Source organism: Gobio gobio, assembly GCF_949357685.1.
Source record: "Gobio gobio genome assembly, chromosome: 4".
Taxonomy (NCBI): domain Eukaryota; kingdom Metazoa; phylum Chordata; class Actinopteri; order Cypriniformes; family Gobionidae; genus Gobio; species Gobio gobio.
Genome location: NC_137100.1, coordinates 52,607,184 through 52,632,010, shown reverse-complemented (window position 1 = coordinate 52,632,010; position 24,827 = coordinate 52,607,184). Strand labels below are relative to the sequence as shown.

The window sequence follows — 24,827 nt, the reverse complement described above, 5'->3', positions numbered from 1 at the left end:
GCTAATCATTTTGTATTCCATTAATTAAAAAAAACAGCGATTTTGCTGCCTTACCATTGAATGACAAAAATAAATCTGTCTAAATCTGTTATCTCTCTACTAATATAAACTATTTTTTAATATCTCAACCACAAATTAGTACTGTAACAGTATCACAATAATAGGATCCTTGCCAACTATACTACCATTTTCAAGTAATGGAAGGCGGTCTGCCGGAAGCTAGATATTTTATGTTAAATATGAATATTTTGCATATAAAAACCCATCGATTCGCTTCAGAAGGCCTTTATTAACCCCCCGGAGCCATGTGGATTACTTTTATAATGGATGATACACTTTTTTGGGCTATCATTTACTGACATGATAATGCTTGGATGAGCCAGGACATTTTTTAATATAACTCAGATTGTATTCTTCTGAAAGAAGAATGTCAAATACACCTAGGATGTCTTGAGGGTGTGTAAATCATGGGGTAATTTTCATCTTCTTGGCATGAAACACTGGAGGTATTTTCACTTAATCTACACAAGCTTGCTTTTTTAATATGTTGCAAGTGAATGTATTTTATTGATCATCCACAAAACATACAGGAGCAAACCTTCTCAAGTATCTCTTGGCAAATTACGGTCAAACACTGGTTTCACCAGCAAGTCACAGAGTTTAATCAATTTTAAAATATACATAAACAACATTTTCTGATTTTAAATACCCCAAATTCCCTCCCATTCCCTCCCTCCCTCTCTCCATCCTCTCTCACTTGGCAATCGTTTCCCTCCATCCTAGCAGAGAGGGCACCTACTACCTCCACAAAAATTAAATCACTCTAGTTGTGCAGCATATTGCTCTTTTTTTTTTTTTAAGACATTTGCGAACATAAATACTACAGTTTATTTTCTTCTCTGATGTTGGACTGTTCAGAATAAGTTGAAACAGCAATGTCCTCCAAACTGCCCTTCTGAAACAAGAAAATGTCGAAAATACTGAGGTCTATTCTCCTCTTTACAACCAATGCAGATACTGAATGGATGTACTTTCACTCCTCTGTTTCGCTGGTCTCTTTCTTTCTAGAACTTTCTTCTCCATTGTTGAAACTCCATTCTGGGCCTAGAAGTCTCTTTTTCCATTTGATTTTCCTCTGTATGTACCTGTTGGTCACATTCAATACCTCTTTGTACATCAAATCAGTCCTCTTTAATTGAGGAAGTCCGTATCTACTGATGGTCACCAACATTTTAGATCGGGTTGGTGGGCATGTTTACGACTGGTCCACAGTGGGCAGGTGCAGGCAGAGTGAAGGGCAAAGCTTAACTGTTTAACGGCACTAGAGGAAAACTCAATTTAGTCACAAGGCATGCATGTTACACACTCAGTTCTAGAGTTTGCCCTCGAGAGGGTGTGATATCTGTGTGTATGTACATACATCTGTCTGTGTATGCATGTATGAGTGCAAGTGTGTCTGTGTTCAAGTGTACAGGGGTCTCTTGTCTTGCAATCTTTATTAATGCAGATCTTCCGCCCCACTATAGCAGGGCATCACGATCTCACACTCTGGGGGAGTATTTGGGGTTTCTTGGCACCTCGGTGAAAGATTTCAGCTCGTAAGGAATCCCAGTGTCCACCTCGATGGACTTGCGGGAGAATAGCAGCCGGATATCATTGTGCAAGTAGATTTTCCCAGATTTGGAACTCTGGAATCTGAGATGTGCAAACACCGAGGAGAGGAAAAACAGGTTTATTATGCTTCATTTCTTCTATCTTTAAATGTACCACTTAAAGGAGAATTTATTTTATGGTTCTCTTTAAATAGAATATATTAAATATAGTTAGTTGCAAACTAGCCCATATGCACAACTGTTTTCAACATACAGTAGATAATAAGAAATGTTTCTTGAGCACCAAATCATCATATTAGAATGATTTCTGAAGTATCATGTGACACTGGCTGCTGAAAATTCAGCTTTGACATCACAGGAATAAATTACATTTCAAAATATATTAAAATAAAAAAGTTATTTTAAATAGTAATAATATTTCACAATATCACAGCCTTTATTTTTGATCAAGTAAATGCATCCTTGGTGAGCAAGAGACTTTTAAACAAATCTTACCACCCCCAAACTTTTGAACAATAGTGTACATCCTGTCAGCGTTTACCTGAGGTGTATCAAGTAGCAGAGAATCTTCTTCCTGTCAGACAAGGAGCTCTCCTGCCCCTCCACCTCATCCACAGGCACCAGGAAGATACGATGGCGCAAGAAGGTCATGTGATTAACGGGCATGTCCTCAAAATTATACGTCACCAAAAACATTTTAACCACAGTCTTATTGGGGTTAAATAAGGTCTGCAAAAAACAACAAAAAAGAAAGATAGCTCAAACAAAGGATTAAAAAAAACAACACAAAGAAAAAGTACAAAAATATATATCAATTTAAAAAAAAATCATAATAATACATGGAAAGAAATAGAAAGAGAGCCCACCACTTGAATGGTCCCTGCTTTGGGTACGCTGTATCCTTTTTTTCCAAGTGGTTCTAGCAAGATCACCCCCTAAACATGGCAAATATACATGACATTTAATATGCAGATTTAGAATAAAGAAAAACAAATCTCTGAATTCACTAGGCTAGGCGCATGCACATTCTAATACATGGGCATTTTACAAGTGCTGAGAAAGAATCCTCTACCGTAACAAGATGAAACAATGAAACACAAAAGGTAGTTTTTACCAGGAAGGGAGAAGGGGCACTGTGCTCTGAGGTGTCATAGTAAGTCACTTGCACAGGTAAGGTGGCATGCTGTGGGCAATAGGAGCCGCTAGCCCCGATCTCAGCTGTGAAGCCCTCGATCCGCCCAGATGGAGTAAAACGGCCCTTCAGAATTGACTCCTTCAGACAGATGCGCACACAAAAACCAATCAGTCACTGTTTTTATAGCTGGAATACACTAAACAACTCCATCTCAATATTTTAAAACACCATACTTGCCCACTTTATACAGAGGAAAAACCAGGCATTACAATAAACAACTGAGGATCACATGCTACCAGGGTGGTATTCCAGAAAGTAAGGTTAACCTACCGCCATATATGAACTCTCGGTTGATTAACCCAAACCTTGCTTACTCGAGCTATGCTGGTTCCCAAAACGAGTCCCGGAGTAAGTTCAGACAACTCAGAGTATGTTCCTGGTTAACACACAAGACATTCTCAACAGAGCAACAAATCGATGATTCACCAAGAAAAAGCGCGCCATTCTACTTCCTTCTTTTGTTTAATGGCGATTTACATAACCTACTTAATGCATATCGCCACCTATTTGATGGTTGTGCAATAATTTTTTCGACCTTTTCGTTTAATAAGTAATCTTTATTCACGGAGAATAAGGATTATATTGTTTGTTTGATGCTAATTAATTGAATGCAGATCCATGTGTGAGATGACAATAAAATAAATAATAAATATATTTGAATTGAATTAACATTTAAACATAACCTTGTTGTAATAGTGCTTTAGAATTAATATATAATATTGTATATTATATAACTGTAATTACATACATTAATTAAATAACACACATCTGAATACCACTTAAGCAAACTAACCCTGGAACATCACCTCCTCCAGAGCAGGTTATGTTCAGGGAGTGAGTTGCTATGGCTACTTACATACCCTGAAAGTTACCTCCGTTTTTGGAACCGAAAGTTGAGGTTATCCGCTTACTTAGTCTTAAACATACCCGGTATGTAACATAACCTGCTTTCTGGAATACCCCCCAGACAGTCTTTCCAAACACGACAATCTCACACTGAAACATGCACCTTGTTACTAGGAGACGCATGACAAAAGAAAACAATATATGTTCTAAAATCAGCTCAAAATATCAAACATGTCTGATATCCTCCAACTGGGTGAAATCCTTGTCATAAATATATAGTATATTATTCCTACACAGCTTAGACTTGTGTACCTCAAAGTTTCCAAGAAGAGGTCTACTAATGGAGGATAAAGAGGAGACCGAACTACAGGAGCGACTGGTGTCTGTTCTGCGTCCACTGCGCAACTGTCGACTATAAAAGAAAGTAACATACACAAATGTTTATGTTAATATAATGTAATAAAATATAATTCGTTTTGAGACAAAATAAAAAACACGACTTACGATTTGAGTCGACTCCCTGCTTTGAGCCTTCTACTCGATCGCGAACAGTTTGTAGCAGTCTGAAAAGGAAGTTTGAAAAAGATGTTACAACTAATACAAAGTTTTACTTTAATAATCTGTTAAATAAAAAAGACTTACGTCAGTAAATAAGGCCACACTACTGTTGAGGTCCATTTTATGATCATATAAAAACAGGCTACTAATAAACGTAACTAGATTTGAATCTCTTCATGACAATCAGCAAAAGAAAAGTGAGTGATTGGAAAGATGATTCAAAAATGGAAAAGAATGGCCATTATGACATCAGAAATCACATTACACTTTGAATGCTGAACCATCTAATCTCAATGGGAGATTTTCAAACTTCAATGTTAAATTTAATATAAATAAAAAAAGACTGCAAGTACTTACAGATGAAGATGTGGCTGCAATGTCACACATATCACAGTAGTCCATAATATCATTCTGATTAAATATTATTAAATATCAGCTACACTTAACTATAGACTGTGTATAAAACTTGTACATTTTCAGACAGTCTGATCCTTTATTTCAGTCTATCTCTTTGTTTCTCTATACTGTTTGTTCCTTTCTCTTTGTGATCGTCTCTTCGTTGGCTTGTTTCTATTATCATTTCTCTGTCCTTCACTTTCTCTTTTATTCTTCCCTTCTTGGCCTCTCTTCAGTCCTGAGCTCAGCCTTCAAGTACCAACACCGCCATGATGAAAGTGACAGTATATGAGCCTCTGTAGTCCGTGTAACCTCTCTCACCCCAAATTCACTCATTCTGGAACTGAATTTGACCAGAACCTGTATGTGTGTATGTGTTAGGTCAGGTGAGGCAGGTCTCACCTCTTGAACAATGCCTCTGTCAATGGGCTTTGTTCTGGAGTCCCAATGCTTATTGTACTGCAATGGAAAATTAAGCACACGATCTAAAATCTCACTCCAAATATATCTTTTATCCATCTGACTATTCACCTTTCATCATGACTCTGTCAGTAATAGGTAGTAGATTATTTCCGCCCCCTTCACACTTACGCATTACCTAGGAATGGTTTCTCCTTAAGCTAATCAGCACCTTTCCATTTCCTCTCCTATATTGTAATCATTCATAATGTGGAAACATCTGGCATGTTTTTTTTCCTCTTGATTCACATTCAATGCATTTCACAATGTGCCGCTTTTATCTTCTACATGAAAAGCATTGCAAACATTGGTCACAAAAGACTGATTTTACCATTTTTTTCCAATTCATTGAGAATTTCTAATGATGCTGAATGCCATGATATGCATTTTGTTTTCCATCGTGCTTTATGAATGATAGTAATGTGCTTTAATCATTGGCTACACATCCAGTTGGAGTGGTCAAAACTTTGAGAGTTGCATTACCAGAGCCCCTCCCCCAGGGGGAGTCTTCAAGGTTAGCTCAAAAATGCATTATGTGGCAGGATCCCAAATGGGAGACTAGAGACTTTTCTGCCAATGGAGGAGAGACCTCAGTGTGTTGAATGAACTGGATGTGTGTGGAAACAGAGACATAGTAAACCGAGTGCTTTGCCACCAATAATCATCTGCCATGACGTGCATATATTATATATATACTGTATATGCAACAGTAAATTGTTGCCTGATTATGAATTGCATATCACATACATACACCATACCATTCAAAAGTTTGGGGTAGGTAAACATTTGAAATGCTTTTTTAAAAAAAAAGCCTCTTATGCTAACCAAGGATGCATTTATTTGATAAAAATACAGTTGAAAACAGTGAAACATCTTTAATATTTAACCTGTTTTCCATTTTATTACATTATAACATGGCAAAGCTGAATTTTCAGCAGCCATTACTCCAGTCTTCAGTGTCGCAGGAATGGTCAGAAATCATTCTAATATACTGATACTAATATTAATTGGTGTTCAGGAATACCAGTTGTGGTGCTTAATATTTTTTTTGTAACTATGTTGTTACTGTCACTTTTGATAAATTGACTGCATCCTTGCTGGAAAAAAAGTATTACATTTCTTTAAAAACAAATCCCAAACTTTTGAATGATAGTGTATATTTGAAGTGAATAATTTTGTGTATATGAGAAGCAGAAAAGGATTTGTCTAATGGCACAACAAATTCATGTCTATGCTCGCTGTTACTGGTACCGGATTTGTTCATTTTAAAGATGTAAGAGTCTTTATATAATTGGTTCACCAGGCTCAAGTCATCTAAGCTGGTGGTTAAAATTTAAGTTCGTATAACTAGTTGCATTGTAATCATGTGGAAGGGCCTTCAGTTTAATTTCTAGTTATTTGCATCTCACCTTGGTGTGCTCTCTTGCTGAGGGTAGTAGATGATTCCAGAAGGGTGCACCCTTGGCATCAGTGCTGCGACAGGATGCTAATCCGAGCCCTGGTGCCAACAGTGCCAGCCGACTGCGTTTTGATGTAGATGGACCCTCATCCTCTGAGCAGGACTCTCCTGTATCACTGGAGGAGAGAAGTCTTTTCTTCACTGGGAAGGAATTGGAGGATCCTGATATCTGGCTATTTGCTTCCACTGGTGTTTTCTCAAGAGAGCTCACTCCGTTAGAGGAAGAGAAGGTCTTTGTCTCTGATGGTGGAGGAGAAGATTCGAAAGTTGTACCCCACTCGACAGCTTCAGCAGGTGTTGAAAACGGGACAGGTGCCCAACTGCTATCTGTGGCACACAACGTGCTCTTGACGTCCACAGAGTTATGGCCTTCGTTCTGAGGCTCTTCGCTGGAGCCAGCCAGGATGTTTCCTGCTGTGGAGGCCTCCGTCCTGGGAGTAAGGGTAGGAGGACTCCCCTCGCAGTGGCCCCAGGTGGAGTGAGGGCCTTGGGGGTCCACCATTGGAGGAGATTTTGGGGAAAGCGGGGAAAAGGAGTCCGGAACAGGCCTGTCGTGGTTGTGCTGGGCTGGGCGGCGACCAGGAATTGGAGGATGCGAAGGGGAAAGGGGAGGTGACCTAGGGATTTCTGAGTCTCTGTGCTCAAGGAACGAGTTGTAAAAAAGTGGTTCCACCCCAGACCCACACAGCACCTCCCCATCGGACTCATCATCATCCTCATCATCCTGTTGGAAAAGACGCTTGTGGGCGACAGGGACCTGTGTCCCCTCCAGACTACGTTTCATGCCTACTCTGATAGGTCGCAGAGTCTCTTGATTTTCCCCAAAACCACCTCTTTGTGAGAGGATGGACAGCTGGTAGACCTTCTGCAGTCTGATCTCTTCTTCTCCAAAAGGTCTGGGAACTACTCGACGTACTCCAGGTTCAGGGCTCTCACTCTGAGTGCTAGGCAGAGGCAGATCGCCATCCTGGGCTGGAAGCTCTACGGCCGGCTCTTTACGAGCCAGTTCCACGTGGATGTGACGCATAGTGACTTTGCTTGTGCTGGGTGATTGTTTCAAGGGAAGTTGTGCAGTGTTAAATAATAAAGACACAAGCTCTAGAGAGTTCTAGAATGTCCGAACAAGTGCAACAAGGCTGTGAAAGTGAAAGTAATTTTCCCGTCTAGGTGGATGGAAGGCTGTAGTTTCCAGGGGTCAGTTATGGAGTTAGCACAAGCTGATTTCCACAGTGCACACAGCTTCTGAAGTACAACAAACAGGTATACAAGCATAAGCAAATTGATATGAAACATATACAGTGAGGAAAATAAGTATTTGAACACCCTGCTATTTTGCAAGTTCTCCCACTTAGAAATCATGGAGGGGTCTGAAATTGTCATCGTAGGTGCATGTCCACTGTGAGAGACATAATCTAAAAAAAAAAAATCCAGAAATTACAATGCATGATTTTTTAACTATTTATTTGTACGATACAGCTGCAAATAAGTATTTGAACACCTGAGAAAATCAATGTTAATATTTGGTACAGTAGCCTTTGTTTGCAATTACAGAGGTCAAACGTTTCCTGTAGTTTTTCACCAGGTTTGCACACACTGCAGGAGGGATTTTGGCCCACTCCTCCACACAGATCTTCTCTAGATCAGTCAGGTTTCTGGCCTGTCGCTGAGAAACACGGAGTTTGAGCTCCCTCCAAAGATTCTCTATTGGGTTTAGGTCTGGAGACTGGCTAGGCCACGCCAGAACCTTGATATGCTTCTTACAGAGCTACTCCTTGGTTATCCTGGCTGTGTGCTTCGGGTCATTGTCATGTTGGAGGACCCAGCCTCGACCCATCTTCAATGCTCTAACTGAGGGAAGGAGGTTGTTCCCCAAAATCTCGCAATACATGGCCCCGGTCATCCTCTCCTTAACACAGTGCAGTCGCCCTGTCCCATGTGCAGAAAAACACCCCCAAAGCATGATGCTACCACCCCCATGCTTCACAGTAGGGATGGTGTTCTTGGGATGGTACTCATCATTCTTCTTCCTCCAAACATGTTTAGTGGAATTATGACCAAAAAGTTCTATTTTGGTCTCATCTGACCACATGACTTTCTCCCATGACTCCTCTGGATCATCCAAATGGTCATTGGCAAACTTACGACGGGCCTGGACATGTGCTGGTTTAAGCAGGGGAACCTTCCGTGCCATAAATGATTTCAAACCATGACGTCTTAGTGTATTACCAACAGTAACCTTGGAAACGGTGGTCCCAGCTCTTTTCAGGTCATTGACCAGCTCCTCCCCTGTAGTTCTGGGCTGATTTCTCACCTTTCTTAGGATCATTGAGACCCCACAAGGTGAGATCTTGCATGGAGCCCCAGTCCGAGGGAAATTGACAGTCATGTTTAGCTTCTTCCATTTTCTAATGATTGCTCCAACAGTGGACCTTTTTTCACCAGGCTGCTTGGCAATTTCCCCGTAGCCCTTTTCAGCCTTGTGGAGGTGTACAATTTTGTCTCTAGTGTCTTTGGACAGCTCTTTGGTCTTGGCCATGTTAGTAGTTGGATTCTTACTGATTGTATGGGGTGGACAGGTGTCTTTATGCAGCTAACGACCTCAAACAGGTGCATCTAATTTAGGATAATAAATGGAGTGGAGGTGGACATTTTAAAGGCAGACTAACAGGTCTTTGAGGGTCAGACTTCTAGCTGATAGACAGGTGTTCAAATACTAATTTGCAGCTGTATCATACAAATAAATAGTTAAAAAATCATACATTGTGATTTCTGGATTTTTTTTTTTAGATTATGTCTCTCACAGTGGACATGCACCTACGATGACAATTTCAGACCATCTTTTCCATCATTTCTAAGTGGGAGAACTTGCAAAATAGCAGGGTGTTCAAATACTTATTTTCCTCACTGTATATATATTTATACACACACACACACACAACACTAAAAATAACCAGCTCATAGGTTCATGAGCTCACCAGCTCATTTTTGAATCATATTCATATAATTTTAGTCACATTCAAGTGTTTACATGCTAAGTTTTTACCTATTGATTTATTTCAGGTCTACACCACACCTTTCCATTAGATAATAATTCCATCAGATTAGAAAATGTTGTTGGATTGAACAACACAGCCATCAATCAGATTACTAATGATTATTTGGGTGCATGAGCTATTGTCAAGTCAAGTCAAGTCAACTTTATTTATATAGCGCTTTTAACAATGTAGATTGTTTCAAAGCAGCTTTACAGTGTTAAACAGGAAAATAATGCAGCATAATTTTATTCAGCTGTATAGCCATTCAGGAAAAAACACTAATGTCATCAGTAAATTTAAGTTATCATACAGTGACAGTGTGGGCTTTAGATCAATAATTCGATCAGTAATTTAGTTTAAATGGTTAATTTAGTTTATTAATTAGATTTATTTCGATGTTTAGTTGAAAAATGTAGTATTGTCATTTAAACAGTCATTCGGCAGCTAATGACACAAAATGTATATATTTTTTCCTGATATGGACATCTCTGATGATAAAGAATAGAATAAATAACTTTTATGTTAGTATGCAGGGCAGATGTTGATTCGGTAACCGGCCCGATTGATTCAGTTGACTGATTCAAAATGGAAACTTGTGTTTTTGAATTATTCATTAAAAGAACCAATTAATTCAATCAGGAATCAGACCATACTATTTGCACTGTATGGTTTTGATTAACTAAAAAGAACTGGCTCATATGAGTCAACTTTGGGAATCAGACTACACTGGTTTTATTGTGCGCTTCTGATTCACTAAAACAAAGAACTGGCTAATATGCATCATTTGTGAATCAGACTGCAATGGACACGATTTCTGTTTGTTTTTGCTAGTAGTCCGCAAAGTCAATGCAACAAAAATAAGTTTTTTTTTCTCAATCAATATGCAAACTCGCATTCGCAACTTATTTTGCCGATTCTGCAGTGAGTGTCACTGCTATAAATGAGTGCAGGAAACATAAAATACATTTATACAAATAAGTGTGTCCATGATCATTTTCCTAACCTATGTGCCTGTCGGTGCCTGCAGCTTGGCTTTAGGCCCTTCCACATCCACCCCTGCAGCTTCTGAGTTGCGTTGACCCTTGAATCTTGACTCTGTCCTTAGCCCCTGAATTCGGCCATCCCCAACACTGCCCCTCTGATGCAAAAACAGCATTCCCAGACACACAGGCAGCTAACAGGGGCCTGACAAAATAGAATTAGAGAAAATGTCAGAGAGACAATCAAGTTTATATAGAGACATTAAAACCCTTTTTGGACATAAATTCCTGTGCTCCACTGAACATACAATGTTAAAACACTCAAGAAACATCTAACATTAGGTCTACTAAACTTTGACAACAGATCAAGCATGCTAAACAATTACTTGGTTACCAGTAATCTTAGGCGATATTCACACTGTCAATCCAAGTCTGATTATTTGTGTATCTGATAGGAATCGGTCCACACTGTGCATCACGACTGTTCAGATCTACAACGACTTTCAGCATGTTTCCAACAACAACGTCTGACGTTGTGGTTTTATGTGGCGTTAGAACTTCTCGTAAACATAGGCAAAAAAGCTATGTGCAATTTGATCAGAGCATTCGGAATGAAATTGATTTCCAGAAATAGGATTTGAATAAGATTTCAAACCACATTTGAATGTAGCTTGAAACAGATTTGTAAAAAAAAAAAACTTGCTAAATATGATTGGATTCCAATTGGTTATAGTATATGTGTATAGTTTACTTACCAAGGGCAGAGCGTCAGTGAGGTGGGAGGGGGCTTGCAGAACGTGCCAATGAATAAGTAATATCCCTCCTACAGCTCCACCCAGATAAGGCCAGTGGCCAATCACGCCTCCCCTTGGCTCCTGAAAGGAGTGGACTGCTCAGCGGCTGCATCCTGAGCCAGGCATTCCAGAGACACAACCTGTCAGAGCACAATGGTTAAATCAACAACAAATCGACTTAATCAAATCAGTAACCATGCCACAGTTCAACCTGCACATGATCCGAAGTAGTCGTAAACAGGATTTAAAAGTCAAGTTTTCTGGTAAATTGCTGTAACAACATATGCACTGATGAGGTAAGATATCAAAGCTCAAACTGATCAGTCATCTACTAGCTTTTAATTACAAAAGACTGGTCAATAAATCAATCAAACAAATCACACTAACAGGGAACAGACACAAAGAGCAATCGTATGACTCACTACACTCATTTTATGCCATTTGATCAGGACACATGCTTGAACAGACTGTGTTCTACATTGCTCTGACTGGCTCTCTGTCTCTAGAGCTCAGGCTTGTTTGGGATCAAGACTGGCAGACAAAACACAGAGACGCACAACAGAACCTTTGTACAGTCTCGGATCAGAGAACGAGCAGTTCAGCTCATTAAAAAGACGAAAACAGGAACATACAATCACTAACACACTAGCCCCAAGTAATGGCTTTTGGAAAAACATGATATAAGTGAGCATTATCTACTAAAGCTTAGCTTAATGCTGATAATATAGTCTGAAGGATTCATTTTCTCCTTCCTTTTTCAATATCTTCAATTTAAAAAAACCTGATTTGAGATAGTGCTGTGCATTAAAGGGATAGTTCACCTAAAAATTTAAATTCTGTCATTTAAATCCCACTCATGTTGTTCCGAAGTGTATGACTGGTCTGTATGACTTCCATCTGTGGAACACAAAAAATATATACAGTATCTATTTTGAAGAATGTTTCCGATTTTACATTTTTGGATTAACTATTCCTTTAAGGTTGAAACTATGCAATTATTTCACCACTGTCTGTCTTGTGATCATTTATCTGTATGGTTAAGCCGTTTTCAAACTAGCTGTCTTAAGGACGCATAGTACAACACAAGGGGGGAGAGAATGACAAATCCTCTGCATTATGAAAATCATAATCTGCTTGTCAGTTGAAGGCACTAAAAATCACGAATGCTCATGAAGTTATGAATACAAGAGAGCTCGACGACATTGAGTGTGGTTTCAGGCTCTATTCTTGTTTTGTTTTTGGAATTTTTAATCAAAGATATCTGTTTCGACATTCAACCTCTTGAGTGTTGAATATTACTTTACTTCACTAGCAAATGCAAACTCATCTTCTCCTCCCCCCAACAATCTGCTATTGGTTAAAACAGTACTACTAGCCTATTGATTGGCCATCACAGGTAGGCTATGTATATCAAAGTCACGTTTTTCACACTAAAATAATTATTTCTGAAACTTGAATTTAGGCTATATATTTGTTGCATATCATGTACTGTATTTGAGTGATTATTATAGTCATGTAGCCTATGTGTAACTTTTTTCTTCTAATTTCCCACACAAAAAAATATTTTGTCTCATTTGATTGGGTGGACCAGCCATGAATATGCCACCCTGACTCTTATGTAGCCTCGGGTACTGATTCACATATTGAATGCACCATAGAATCAAAAGTTTGGGGATAAGATTTTTGGTACGATTTCTAAATGCTTTTGAAAAAGGCCTCATATGCTCACTAAGGCATTCATTTATTTGATACAGTAAAAGAAAAACAGTAATATTGGAAATATTATTACAATTTTAAATAACAGTTTTCTGTTTATGTCTATTGTGTAGTACATTGTATATTATTCCTGTGATAGCTGAATTTTTTTAGCAGCTGTTCCTCCGGTCTTAAATTATTCTAATATGCTTATTTGGAGCTCAATAAACATTTTTGTTACGCCAATCTAATGTTGAAAATAGTTTGCTGATTGATATGTATGTAGTAGACATACAGGATTCCTCGATTAACAGAAAATTCAAAAGAACAAAATTTATTTTAAAACCGAAATCTTTTGTAGAATTAAAAATGTCTTTCTTCAATACTTCAATTCAATTCTTACTGACTTACTTTTGAACAGTAGTGTGCGTCACAAATCTTGCAATGCACTGAGCAGCATCTAAAGAAGCTCAAGTATGTGAGTCTAATGGCTATAAATGCACAAAATATGAAAAGATAGAATGTTGAGGACTTGGCCTTTCTAAGAGAAGCATTTGCATTACACTGCTTGAATGAAGTATTCAGTGGCCTCTCAAGGGAGGAGCTTACACTCGAAAGAAAGTTTGTAAAAATAGGGCACAATGTACGGTGTTAATATGAAGAAATTTTCTGTATTGATTTTTCACAGGTATTTTACCCATGTTTTGAATTAAACATTGCATTGTGTTGGGTTTTAGGGTTAACAGATAATGTCCTGGCAGAAAAATGACCAGTACTTTTTTTTGTTTTTCTATGGATTTGTTTTTTCTTACAGCGTATCTTAGTTTGGTGGCAGTATGTTCCTGAGCGTCTTTGAGTTCACTGGCAAAATATAGGCCTCAAAATAATGGCCTATGCGGCCAATTTAATAAGAGAGAGGCAAAGAGATAGAGACAGAAATGGATACTGAAGGAGAGAGTGTGTTGTGCCACATTACTGTTTTTGTGTGACGTCACACAACATAACGCTTTAACTTTAATGTACACAAAAGGCATGGGATTGAGGGTATTTTAGGCATCGCTATGTTAAACAGCTAATGGGGCAGACTTCACAGTGACATAAGATCTAAAATAACATTCAAAAGGTCCAGCCGTACGTAGAGGACACCTAAAAACAACATCTGTAACCCAACAGCACGAAACCAATGTAGCTAACTGAAAACAAAACAGACAAAGTACACTAAAAGTTTGGGTTCAGCAAGATTTGTTAGTAAGAAATGAATACTTTTACAGTTTGCACAAAAATATGAAGCAGCATAACCTTTTCAACATATATTATGCTTCTTGAGCACCAAATCAGCATATTAGAATGGTTTCTGAACGATCATGTGATACTGAAGACTTCTATCAAATACATTAAAAAGCATAGTTTGAAAGATATAGTATAGATGTGAGAAATTTGGGTTATACAAAAGTCTGTTTTTTTTTTATTTATTTTTTTATAGTTGGCCAAGTGGTAGTCTGTTACACATGATGTAAGACCCTCAGAGCGTTGCTGTGAATCTTTCGGCTCAGCATGAATAGAACCCTGAACCCCAGGTCAAATACAGCTGACAAGACACACACCAGCTAGCACACTGGTGTGAAACACCAACATGTTGCTCAGAGGGTAGGATGAGAGATTTGAAGTGTGTTTATTCTAAGCAAATGATGCCAGTGATATGACTACACACTATCATATACGTAATGAACTCTTCAGCTATGCAATAAAATGCTCTAGTAGTTGTAGTTTTTTTGGACACATACTAATTTTACCAGTCATTATAAGTCATATATGTCAGACTGCATGATTTCATTATCAGCTCTTGATATGGTTGTCTCACGCAATCTACAAATCTAGATACTGTAATACATTGAATCAATTGTTGTCCAGGTTATATGAACAAATCAATGGCACACTGAGAGTTAAGTTCATCCACACTGCCTGTTAAAGAAAAAAGCAAGAATGTTCATCCCCACCCCCAGAGAATTCAATACGGAGCAGAAGAAAATAGATAGGGAAGCCAAACAACCGAGACTAGCTTGGGCAGCTGTCAGCTTTATGGTGTTTTTACTGGTTACTTGGTATAATTTAGGAAAAAGAAGTTGGTCAAGAATTAGTCAGTCAAATCAGTTTTATTTGTATAAAACCTTTCATCATAAAGCTAGTTTCAATGCAGCTTTACAGAAAACAGTGTCTTAATGTCCTTAGTGAGAAACTGAGCCCCTTAAAATCCCCTTAAGATGATTAGAAGAAAACTAAGGGGATATTAAGAACAACTTTATTTTATATAGCCAAATCACAATGCAATGGAAGACATCTGTGTTCTTCTTTAGCTATTGGAATTCTTGAATGCATAGCTGCGCATCTGTTTATGATGATTATGAAGTGGTAGCTGATGGCTATTATTGAATGAAGCAAAAATATTTCCTTCCTTTACAGTCCAGTCTCTCAGTTTCAGGAACACGGCAACAAGATGGATAAAAGACTCAAAATATCAAAAATTACATTGGAGCTTCAGTTTCAAACGTTGTTTCCTCTGAGTCCAAACAACATTCTGGGAATACTACTTCATTATTACTCAAGCTTTGTTATTACATAAGTCCCTATAGAGCCACTGTGGAGCTTGTTTATCATAGGTATGATCCTAATATAGCTAGACTTGCTCCATATTTTTGGATTATCTAGATGCCAAAAACTCATCTAGCTTCCCCCTGCCAAGAGAGTATTAATCCACTACCTTTTTTGGCTTTTATGGCAACGTGGAAGTATTCTCAAACAAACAATTCTTGATTCAGTCACGCTAAAATACAGCTGAAAGAGTTCCCTCACTGAATTAAGGCACGCATATACCCAACAGGTGTTGTTCCTCAAACAATAAAAACAATGAATTCATTTTCACCATGCATGTGAGAGAGTGAGTCACAGAGAAAGAACATCTCATGGGCGTGAGTGTAGACCTCTACCCTTAAGCTACAGTGACGATATGTGCAGCCTTGAGGTTTCTGCAAAACACCTGGCTCTTATGACTGAGGAAGTCACTAAATGTCATTATAAACTACAGCAGGAACAAAGACTCACAAGCACACCTCTGACTAAGCTTTTCTCTCCGCAACTAAAAGCCTGTCAGTTTGCAAACCCAATGGCTGAAATATTATCTCTAGACACGGCACGGGTCATGATGTCATTGATTCATTTGTGCATTGACAGATATGACAAGACAGAGAGAAAAAGCATGAGACAGCTTTTTTTTCCCCCAAAGCTCTCTACGAAACTACTTCCTTTTTTGACTTCCAACCACCCATGTTCATAAATGGGTAGTTGACAAATGACATATACAGCTAAATAAACATTTAAGGTTAAAATCCACATAAAATTTTAGAAGCATAACTAAACTAGTCACCATTTCCTTGAAGTTATCCACCATTTGCGCCTATATTCCATATAGTCCATCAATTCATAAAAGGCCATAAAACGTAATTTCAGAGTTGAAAATAATACAAATGCGATTTTATAACAATGTCACACTGCATGGCATTGATACCACTACAAAAAAATATCAATGACCCATAAATAAACTATCACATTTTTAGGTTAAAATCTAAATGAAGGGAAGCATACAATTTATGTGCTTTAACATATTTTTTAGCTCATTTGCAGTTCATTTGAACAGTCCTTTGGTGTGACAATTAATTTTTAAAAGTACAAATATATTCTAAATGTAGCCTCTCAATTTAAAAAAAGGCACACAAACTGAATATATAAGCTACAAATAATACATTTATTGAAAATAATTGTTTAAAATAGTTTTCGATAAAAGTATAACATGTCACACAGCAGGACACTGATGTCACTTCTAAAAAAATGTCAATGTATGTCTAAATATAATTAGGGTGCTTTAGCTGGGTTTCCACTGTTTTTACAGCTTGTAGCTATAGTTTGCAGTTCGTTTAAAAATCCTTTGGTGTGACAAATTAACTTTTTAAAAGTAGCCTCTCAATGAGTACTAGTAGTTTTAGATGAAGTATGCCATGTCAAACTGCTATCACTGCTTGACATTTTTATGTCAACCACCCACAAACACACTACGAAATTCAAGTTAACCTCCTGACTCACCTCTCTAGGAACTCCTGCCCTTTCCTCCTCGTCTGTCTCTCCGTCCTCTCTGTCGGTGCTCTAAAGTTGTGGTTGTTCTTGCTTCAAGACTGTGAGGAGTTGAAAGGTTACTTGCATGGAATGATGAGGGAGTGCAGGCCTTTCTTTCTGTTCCTCCCCTGAGAGGAGTGAGAATGAGAGAGAAACATACAATACTTTAGTCCAATCAAGGTCTCTTGTTCAAGCAGTCTGTAAAGGCACATCTCGCTGTTTATGCTCTCTCTGCACTGCTATTCTGGTATGCCCAACTGTGAATCTCTTTCCACCCTCCCGAACTCCCCCTCTCTCTCTCTCCCTCTTTCAATAACTCACACACAAAACCTCTCTCAGGCTCCCTTTAGCACATGCATATAAACTCTGTAAACCCCCCCCACCACCACCACTTTTCACTTCTAACTCCCCCCACCACCATCTCACACACACATCTTTTCCCCCTCAAATAACTTCAACACAATAAAAGCAGCTTTGGTATACCGCCTTTAGTCCCCCCTCCCTTCTAGTGCGCTCGCTTTCTTGCAAAATTTCTCACCACTTGTTTCTCTCTCTCTCTCTCTCTCTCTCTCTCTCTCTCTCTCTCCTCTGCTTTGCCTTTCAGCCTACTTCCTCTCAGCTGGTTACTGAAGGCGTGCTCGCTTGCTCAGTCAGCACACAACTCATGTAAGAGTGGGGCCGGCTGTGCTGTCGTTTGATTGGTCAGATGGAGAGGGATCAGATGCCATAGTGACTGTCCTGATAGGTGAAAAAGGTAAAGGGAAACCTCAAAAGTCCCGCCCACCTGTTCTGCTTGTTTTGCAGAGGCAATGTATTCCCTGATAGAGCTTCAGTGAGTTATTGTGTGCATTAGTGCCAGCTTGTGTATATATGTGTGTGTGTGCTTGTCTAATAGAGGCATTCCAGAGCAACCCGAACGCGTTACTTTGGAGGCAAATATGCCAGTGAAGAGGTTCACATTATTTTCAGTGATAACTTTAAAAGTTTTGCCTCAGAAAGACTTTACTTTTATTCAGCAGGGACACATTAAATTGCCAAAAAAAAGACATCTATAAGTTGCAGAAGATTTCTATTTCAAATAATGCTGTCCTTTTGAACGTTCTATTCATCAAAGAATCCTGAAAAAAGTATGATGGTTTCCACAAAGATATTAAGCATTGATAATAATAAGAAGTGTTTCTTGAGCACCAAATCATCATATTATTCATATAATCATAATGATTTCTGAAAATTCAGCTTTGCCATCACATGAATAAATTACTTTTTTAAAATAGATTAAAATATAACAAAATGTATGTTTTTACTGTATTTTTCCTCAAATAAATGCAGCTTTTATGAGCATAAGAGACTTATTAGTGAACACAAATATAAGCACAGTTCAACACAAATGCATACAAGTATGCTCATATTCTTCACTCAAATACATTTAAAAAAGGGAAAGGACAATTAAAAAAAAATGCAGAGCAAAAAGGGGAAGTGCACAGCTGAGCGGATACGTCTATGCATGAAAGTGTGTTATCTGCCCTTGCACAGAAACAGAGATTCTGATGGGCGTGAAGGGATGGGTGTGTACGTTTGTGTAAATGTGTCTGCAGGCAACATGCCACACAGACCTCTTTCAAATGCATGCGCATCTTCCAAATAGGGAGAGGTAATTCCGCATGCACTTAAACGAAAGCATTAGCACATGCAAACACAGATTAATTTCATCTCTTTAGATGCAGCGAGTGAGGTAGAGGTGGTGGTGTGGGTGAGTGTTGAGGGTTGCCTTGCGTGTGTGGGTGTAAAAGGGGAAAAATGTTTATAGCGGTGTTACGCTAGTCACACGGCGGAGTTCTAATGTCTTGCACTGGTTGTGATAAATTGAAAACATGCCTTGCAGAGACACACTTCTCCTTTAAGAGCTCATGTTCCGTACCCACATAAGGAAAGCTTGGGGGCGTGGCTTGAGACATGAGCCAGCCCTCAGCTGGCCTCTGAGAATTCAGATATACAGAGTTAAGCAAAACAGTACACACAAATACAAAAGTGCACAAAATATACACAAAGATGTGTATACACTCAGTGGTGCTTCAGCATAGATTTGGTGTATGATGCTGACAAAACAAACACTTCAAAAGTGCTTTAATATTTTATCCCTTCTTCCATGTTTGCAAGTGTGTCCATGTCTCCTTTCAGTCAAACAAACTCAAGCTTTCAAATTTGATGGAAAAAACTTGGATTTCTTAATCTTATACTTTTTCTATGGAAAAACTGGTGCTTGCCTTTTTTAATGGATCAAAAGCGACAATAAAATACATTTATAATGTTTACAAAAGATTTCCATTTCAAATAAATTGTGTTTTTTAAAACTTTCTAGTCATTAAAGAACTCTGAAAAAAGGTATCTTTCCACAAAAATATTAAGCAGCTAAACTGCTTTCAGCGCTGATAATAAGTGCTTCTTGAGCTTTTTTTTAATTATGTTTTTATCATATATTTTGTAATGTTTTTAATTTTTAAAAATCTAATCTAACTGTTTGAATGACAACAGTAGCTATGAGTGTTGTTACAGTAGGAAGTTGAGCAGCTGACTATAATAGCATCAGTCTGGTGGGACTTCTGGTTTAAAGTGCTGTTATTTGCCTTGGTTGTAAAGTTTTAAACAAAAAGTCTACATGCAAGGCAAATAAAAGCACTTTAAACCAGAACTGAAGTCCCACCAGACTGACGCTATTATAGTCAGCTGCTCAACTTCCTGTTTTCCACTTCAATGAGCCAAGTGAGAAAACACAAAAGGTGCAATCCTGTGCTCTCTGCACTGATAATGTAAATACACATGATGTGATTTCTGCTAGTCACACCTTCAGTACGCTTACTTTTATACTTTATTCACTTTTAATGTTGCAAAGAGTAAGAGAAAGAGACTCTAGAATGTGCTCTAGAAAAGAGCAGAATGTTCCAGAAGAAAGTGTCTTTACAGCTATCGAGAGCAAGGGTACAGCAATCTTGCACTCGCGCAATCTTTGAATGATGTGTGTGTGTCAGATACACATCTTTATAACAAACCATATGCCAGAGTATGCACACTATAAATTAATCAATAAAATGATACTACCTAACAAGAGGCGCAAACACAATCAGGCCTTTAATGAGGAATCAGCTGTGGAAGTCTGTGTATGTCGCTACAATAACAAAAACATAGCTGACGCTAGATAGTACGGCTAGTCCCACTGTAGAGATTAGCAGCTGACACTGATGAACGAGGACGGTAACTAACATGCCCTTGGTAATACGCTCTCCAAGGTGGGGGTTGTGGGTGACAAATTTACTTCTCTGAAACAGAGTAAGGGCGTAATTAGAGAAAGGGAATAGATGGCAGAAGGTGGATTTGAGGGCAAAGGTGAAATGAAAGATAACTGCAGAGAAAAAGAGAGCTGGGATATGACCAAGACATTAGCCTAGCAAAAGCAAAGTACTATACAAATTACAGGACATGCATCTTAGGCATTGCTAAAAATAGCCTGTTGTGTGGCAATACAGCAGAACTTCAGCTTGCTTGCATGCATGCATGTATAGCTATATACACATTTGATTTGCTCTCATCTTTAGAGAAGCATTATGTACCTTGACTTCTTTAAATAGCTACATATATAGCTACAGCCTGAGGCAACTATCACACTACTGCCAATTCTTAAAATTAAGAGGCTAGTCATGTTTAAATAAATGATAAACAGCTTAGCAGGTTAGGGCCTTGTTTTGAAGCTGCCTTGCTTGTATCAGACCTGTGCACATGCTCACACTTAACCCTGTGATACTGATCTGGGAAACATTTCTATTATCGAAACCCTTATCCAAGTCACCAGTAGAGTGGGTTTGGCTATCATGATTAACTACCCGTGGCATCTCTAATCTAGGGATATTTTAAGAAGTTAAGGTACATAATGTTTCTCTAAAGAAATCAAATGTGCATACAGAGATGTAGAAACACACATACATTGGAAGAAGTACTGACTAAGATTATCCAAACTGTAACCGATTCAAAACGCACTGTCACGATGCTAGGGTGTTCTGAGAGGGTTGCTATGCGGTTGCTAAGTTGTTCCAATGGGTTAAAGCGTATTGCTATTCTGTTATTAGTATTATTTATATACTACTATAGTATTTTTAATTAGCATTTATTTGATATTTTCAGTTTTCATTTTAGTTTAAGATTTAGTAATTTGATGTGCTCTCATTTTCATTATTATCTTTTGTAATAATTAATATTATATATAATAGAGAGAGAGACCAAGCTTTAGTTAAGCTTTTATTCTGTTTTAATTTGAACTTCAACTTAAAATTATTTCAGTTAGTTGCCATTATCTAATATTATATTTTATTTTAGCTTTCTTTCAATTAACAATTTTTAACAGTTTTAGTTTTCTATAGGTTGCTAGGTGGTTTATTACTGCCTCAAGTTAAAAGGGCCCACTTTTAAAACAGTTCCCTAAATATGGCCTAGGTCTCTTTTTCAGTGTTAATATAGGGGATAATTTCCCTCCTTTTATCCTGAACCAGGCTAAATTGTAAATCAGTCACAGAACTTCGATACTTAAGGGCTGTTAAAGGGTTACTTCAGCGATTTACCATTAAGCTAAGAAACCCGGTAGTATATTTTCGAATTATCGTACTTTCCCCCCTCATGTCCCCCTAAAACGAGAGAATTATGCATTTTATTTCTGAAAAAAAAGAGAGGATTTTTTGGCCAGAGGCTATAGACTACAGCCAGTAAAAGGAGCTGTTCCGCATGTTATCAACCCGCCCACAGGGGAGAGATCTCACTCACAGAATGTAAATGGGCTCGGCTCGGGCATTCATAACGGAGCGGTGCAGAGAAAAGTGAGTGTTTCAACTTTTCAATGAATTTCTATGAAAGTTAAGCTTCCATAGGCAGGATCTGATAACTCGCCAGACTGGACACGCTTCGTGAATGACTGCCGCGCTTACCTCAGCTCTTCTCGTGATGAATGAAATCTGACTCCTGCTGCGTTTGAGACGTGACTTTCGTTCGGCTCTCTTACACTTTATTGAAATGACACGTTCAGTTTTTAATTGTAGTGTCTGTTCTCTAACTGAACGGAATGATTTTATTACTATGAATATCAAAACAACGGTGGGGTGGGGGCGGTGCCGCGGTGGGCAAGAGATGTAACCAATAGCCATGGCTTTGGGCGTGGCCTCGAAGGGCAGCGAAGCAAGTGCATTCTGGGAGTTGTTGTCTTTCATCCACATGAGACAAAAATACATTTTCTGTCTTTTCTCAGCCTATAGAAGGCACCAAATTCAAAAATAATTTCACATTTCTACTACATAAATGACACCGTTTAAATACACGTTCATCTTCCCAGCGCTGAAGTACCCCTTTAACACAACACTGATTTCAACAACAACAAAAAAACAGACATTTTGAACATTAATTTACATGACAACAGTATTTTGAGGGCCTGAAAACGCAAACTATTGAAAAGGGGATTCAACGTGTATGTTTTTGAAAACTATACTGTTATTGTCTCTGTGTAAACTACAAAAATGCAAATTTACTCATGCTTATTACGGGTTCAGTCTATAGGTGCATATAGTGTTTCTTTACAAAGTGGCATCGGCAACTACTGGCCTGGAAGCATAACAGCGTTTATTTTTTTGCAGATCCATGTGAACGGGGACAACATTGTCGTCTGTACGTGAAAAACGCAAAGGAAAAACGTTTTAGTTTTTAATACATCATTGTTGTGTAAACATGAATGCTTGCCTTTAGCCATTTAATTTAGAACACCTTCAACTGGAACAAGAATCCAATTCAAAAGGCCCAAGCCCAGTAGAAAGGATGGTATGTAAAAACAAAAAGAGCCCTGAATCCTGAAAAAGACCAGTGCTAATGGACCGTGCGGCACCACCCTCACTCACATCAAGATGAGAGAAAGAGAATTCATTGCATTTAGGGGATACGTTGAATTGAAACCCCTCATTCAACATTTACACGTATCGGTTGCCGGAAAGGTGTCGCTTCAGGCCTTAAAGACGCATGCTAAGCTACCTCACACTGAATAACCATCTCAAACACGCATTTGCTTCCTACACCTGCTTGACAAGCTTATCTTCCGATTTGCTGCAGCTATTCCTACCATGCATTCCCCTCACTAACCCAATGATGTAATACATACTTCTGCTGACGGGCACACAGAAAGAGGTCACACAGCAAGGGCATTAAGGAGCTGTTCTGAAGCTCTTAATATTCAAACTTCAAGCTGGTGATAAAGGGCACATTCTACCTGCAGCTCTTTTGGGACATGTGAGCCCTTTACAGAGAGAAAGAGCCCACTCGGGGTCACTGCTGATCCGCTGTTCTTCTTTTTTTTGGGGACAATAGAAATCACTCTGCAGCTTTCCATTGTGCCTTTCAATTGACGTCCTGTCTGGCATCAGTAATGAGCAGGATGGATTCCTGCCTCTTACATATTCTGCAACCTGTGTGCGCACACCCACCCACAGCCAAAACTCTGACGCCGAATCCTGTCTTTCTCTAATTAATCTAATAATTAGGCTACAAGGACAACGTGATATCCTCGCAGTGTTTAGTCAACAGCAGTCGATTGTGAAGCATAGAGGCAACCCTTTTTCCAAATAAACTGTGCCACTAAGGCATGATTCACATGGGCCCATGGCTAGGGGTGTAACATTACAGGAACAGAATCATGCACACTTCAAGCACAAAGAATGTAATGCATCAAAAAAGGACAAAAGAAAATAAAAACTAAAGGATAAAGAAGGTGAGGCTTGTGCCTTTTGGACTGATGAAAGTTGCCTTCAGTTGATGAAATGGCATGAATCAGACAAAGCAGAAACGCCCCCCTGCGCATGAACATACAGCAGCCCCTGTATGCATTGTGTGTGCAGACTGTGATCAATCAGCCGTTATCACACACACGTGAGATCATTTCAAATACAATAGGTGGAAAATACCCAGGGAATCTTAATATCCATTTCACCTTAGATTTACATAAAGAGTGTAGATTAATAAGGTGTATACATGATTGATTAGTGAGACTACTGAGGTAACTTACACATTAAGAATTCATCCTTCGTCATTATAATCTCAGATCCTTCGCATATGGTGAAATGAGACTGATCTAAATATATACATGGTGAATTGAGAGTGATCTAAAGGAGGATGGCAGCACAAAGAGAACTCACCCACAGCAAACATATAACGATGACAATGACAAGGACTGCAGCAGAGTCAGCAAACTAACATTCCCATCGTATCTGGAGAAAGAGTTTGATGCTATTTTTGACAGCAGGCAGGATCTCAAGATCTTCAGTGTAATCGACGTCAAACTGTCTGCGTTGAAATCCCACAGCGTAACGGAGATATATCTGACCGATGAGGATACAAGATCCTGGTTTCCAAATGTCGACAAAGCTGTTTGATGGCCGTTGTTCTCCTTTCCACGTCCTATGCCAACGGGCCTCTGCTATTTTCTGCTTGGCTCTTGGTCCAAAGCCCTCGCCCATGAAATTATTCTGTCCCTTTAAAAGCAATACTTCCGGGATTTGCTAAAAAATAACTAAGAGGAGGGACGTTCGAACAGCTGAAGGGCTGTCATTTAAGCGAT

General features: G+C 38.7%; 1 protein-coding gene across 2 annotated transcripts; it reads right to left on the bottom strand.

Moving 5' to 3' along the window:
- Window positions 1-541: 541 nt before the first annotated feature.
- On the bottom strand, window positions 542-24,745 carry atosb (atos homolog b). Of its 2 annotated transcripts, none has more exons than XM_079814039.1 (11): window positions 24,406-24,745; window positions 17,165-17,322; window positions 11,297-11,475; window positions 10,565-10,746; window positions 6,477-7,768; window positions 4,159-4,217; window positions 3,967-4,066; window positions 2,728-2,886; window positions 2,480-2,548; window positions 2,155-2,342; window positions 542-1,695 (listed from the first exon to the last, which is right to left on the bottom strand). In XM_079814039.1, the coding sequence occupies exons 5-11, from the start codon at window positions 7,551-7,553 to the stop codon at window positions 1,542-1,544; spliced, it is 1,806 nt and encodes a 601-aa protein (XP_079670165.1). In that variant the 5' UTR covers window positions 7,554-7,768; window positions 10,565-10,746; window positions 11,297-11,475; window positions 17,165-17,322; window positions 24,406-24,745; the 3' UTR covers window positions 542-1,541. The 2 variants fall into 2 exon arrangements, with proteins under 2 accessions (XP_079670165.1, XP_079670166.1); XM_079814040.1 differs by lacking the exon at window positions 24,406-24,745 and adding an exon at window positions 17,733-17,828.
- Between the last annotated feature and the right edge of the window lie 82 nt (window positions 24,746-24,827).